Raw genomic sequence first — 3,097 nt, forward strand, 5'->3', positions numbered from 1 at the left:
CTGTAAGTGAATCTATTAATATTTATTCAATATTTTAACAAATTAAAATGTATCCAATTTTACCCTTTACGGTCCATTTTTCCATATACTTAAAAGGGATCCTTCCCTACTTCTATGTAGGAAAGTAATCATTTAAGGATAATTGGACATCTAAAGAACTTTGGTAAACTGAACTATAGTACAGTAGTACTTACAAGAGGAAAAATAGCTCGTCTTGATTTCTAATTGCTACAGTATGGTGTCAGTGAGATCAAACTCAGGCAAGACAGACCCAATTCATGTTTACATGTGGAAACCATACAACGTTAAGTGGTTAATCTACTGAAAGTTTGGCAGTCTGTTCACATCACTGAGAGGCTTACCTAAGACCTACTTTTATGCTGCAGCATCCTGTGGTGGTCTTGCACCACCCAGAAAAATTCTTTGGGGAGAGAAAAATCACCAAAGCTGTGATATATCCATTGAAATCCTTAATCTTTGATAACCTTTAAAGCTGGGGAGTACTTAACAGCAGGTAAACATGGAACATCTTCCTAGAATGCCAACTTTACATTAAACATGTAACATCAAAAAACAAAAGTAAATGCACAATTATATTCATATTTAACAGACGAGATGTCCCTCAAGTTCCTGCAACCATTTGTATGATTTCATTGGACTTTGACAAGCTCTACATTAGAAAATGGTTACTTCTGCCATAAGATGCAAATATAATTAAGATATCTGTTTGAAACATCTGAAACAGGTACCACCTTTGACAGGTCACATAAATCTCATCCCTAGGTGACACTACCTAAGCCCAAAGGCAGGTGGGGTTGGTGTTATTTTAGCCTAACTATTAATAGTACTTACACATCTTATCAAATACAATACTGTTGACTTGTCATTACGTTTATGTGAAATGATTCAAGTATACAAAAAATTAGGAGCATTTAACCCAATGACATCAAGTTAAGTGGTAATAGCAAAGGCAATTCAAATAGTAACATGGCACAACTTTCCCTGTTAGCGGTTTTTAAATGCTCATTTAAACAAGGGATGAGTTCACTTGCTTAGATATTTGAAATACAACTTTATTCTGATTCTAAACGAAAAGGAATGGGAATGACAGTAACAAACAAGATTCCACCTCTCAATATTGTCATGTGACTATAGCAGTCTTATATTTGAAACTCAAGGAGGAAACAACTGTGTTCCAAAACACCTAAATATGCAGGTCCAAAAAATGAAGTTTTTTTTTTTTTTTTTTTAAACTGCCACATTCACTCCAAAGCCCATCCATCTCCTTCAGCATCCAAAGATTAAGCACATGTTCTGCTTAGCTATATAATAAAGTGGCAAACACGCTGCACCACTGACATCACAGGACAGTTGCCTATAAAACTAGACTTCTGACGCTGGGCCCCAGCTTCACTTTCTCACAGGTCATCATCTTCATCCGGGAGAGCAGTTGTCTGAGCAACCTCTAAATCGTGCTCGTACTGTGCTGCCAAGGCTGGGTCCATGACCACCTCTGGCAGGGCAAGAGCAGGCATGGCGACAAACTCCAAGTTAGGGTCTCCAATCAATTTTCTAGCAAGCCAGAGGAAGGGCTTTTCAAAGTTGTAGTTACTTTTGGCAGAAATGTCATAGTACTGAAGATTCTTCTTTCGGTGGAAGACAATTGACTTTGCCTTAACCTTTCTGTCCTTAATATCCACTTTGTTGCCACACAACACAATTGGGATGTTCTCACACACTCGTACCAGATCTCTATGCCAGTTAGGCACATTCTTGTAAGTAACTCTTGATGTTACGTCAAACATTATAATGGCACACTGAGCTTGTATATAATAGCCATCTCTCAGTCCACCAAATTTCTCCTGACCAGCTGTATCCCATACATTGAACTTAATAGGTCCTCTGTTGGTATGGAACACAAGAGGATGGACCTCAACACCCAAGGTAGCTACATACTTCTTCTCAAATTCACCAGTCAGATGACGCTTCACGAATGTAGTTTTTCCAGTACCACCATCACCAACCAAAACAAGTTTGAACTGAACTTGGGGTTCTCCTTGGGCAGCCATCGCGATGTTACTTCCAGAAGCGTCTCCGCGCCCGTCTGACTGAGGGCTGGAAAGATGGCGGAAGCGCAATTCAAAATCCCACCTGTATTTTAATCACCTGGGAGAAGGAGTGGAGGTCACAAGCTATACGCAGACTTGACCTTTAGCATGGACTATGGGAATGACAGCAACTGTGATCAATATATCTAGTAGGTACTGGGGGTGAATCTTAGTTTAAAAATCTAGCTGTGGGAAGAATAGAGCATAGCCTTTTCTATAATACTGCTTAATATTGACTTTGAGTCCCTATACCTGTTGCTGGAAGGAAATTTAACTTGTAATCTTTGAAGAGAGGCATCCACACTGATGACTGCTGAAAAGTTCATTACTTACTCTGATTAAGACGGTATATGAAAGACATATTGAAATATCCTCCCCCTACCCTCTCCCCAGCCCTTCTCTACATACATAAAAGGACTGGATAAATGGTCAAAAACAATTTAAGTGTTGGTTTTCAAGTGTTAGAATAAAAACAGTGATTTTTTTTCTTCTTTCAGAAATTCATCCAACTCAAAACTATAAAGAGAATGAAAAACAGACAAAATAGACAAATGAAAACAGATAAAAATAGTCTGTAAGCCTGGACTACAGCCCAGTATAGTGAAAGTCAAACAGGAATGTGATAATGGATGCCTAGGGATGCAGATTTTATACACTGTGAGAGTACTATTGCTCTCCAAAGAAAGTGACCCAAGACCAAAAAGCTCTTGTACTGAACAACAAGAACAGGCAAGCAGACCAAAGTTGGAGCTTTTTTTTTTTTTAAAAAAATTTCCATTTGTCACGAAGATTTGAGGTATAGGGAAGGTGAAGTTGAACAAGGACAAATAGTCATGCCTGTAAAAAGCAGTCTGTTGGTAAGGAACAGTGAAGGACGTAGACTCTGCACTGTAAGAAACCCTGAAATGCTAATCATGGGGAAAAGCAAGGGCTGTAAGAACTCATGCACATACTGGTTCATAGAGCAAATGACCTTAAATATGGTCCTG

General features: G+C 38.7%; 1 protein-coding gene across 1 annotated transcript; it reads right to left on the minus strand.

Moving 5' to 3' along the window:
* Positions 1-1,052: 1,052 nt before the first annotated feature.
* Positions 1,053-2,147, minus strand: LOC122443973 (GTP-binding nuclear protein Ran-like). Its single transcript, XM_043472802.1, has one exon. The coding sequence runs from the start codon at positions 2,067-2,069 to the stop codon at positions 1,419-1,421; it is 651 nt and encodes a 216-aa protein (XP_043328737.1). The 5' UTR covers positions 2,070-2,147; the 3' UTR covers positions 1,053-1,418.
* Positions 2,148-3,097: the final 950 nt, after the last annotated feature.

Source organism: Cervus canadensis, chromosome 6 (assembly GCF_019320065.1).
Source record: "Cervus canadensis isolate Bull #8, Minnesota chromosome 6, ASM1932006v1, whole genome shotgun sequence".
In the NCBI taxonomy this organism is placed as follows: Eukaryota; Metazoa; Chordata; class Mammalia; order Artiodactyla; family Cervidae; genus Cervus; species Cervus canadensis.

Excerpts from the sequence above, each read along its gene's own strand:
- LOC122443973 (XM_043472802.1), bottom strand. The coding sequence starts at position 2,069 with ATGGCTGCCCAAGGAGAACCCCAAGTTCAGTTCAAACTTGTTTTGGTT.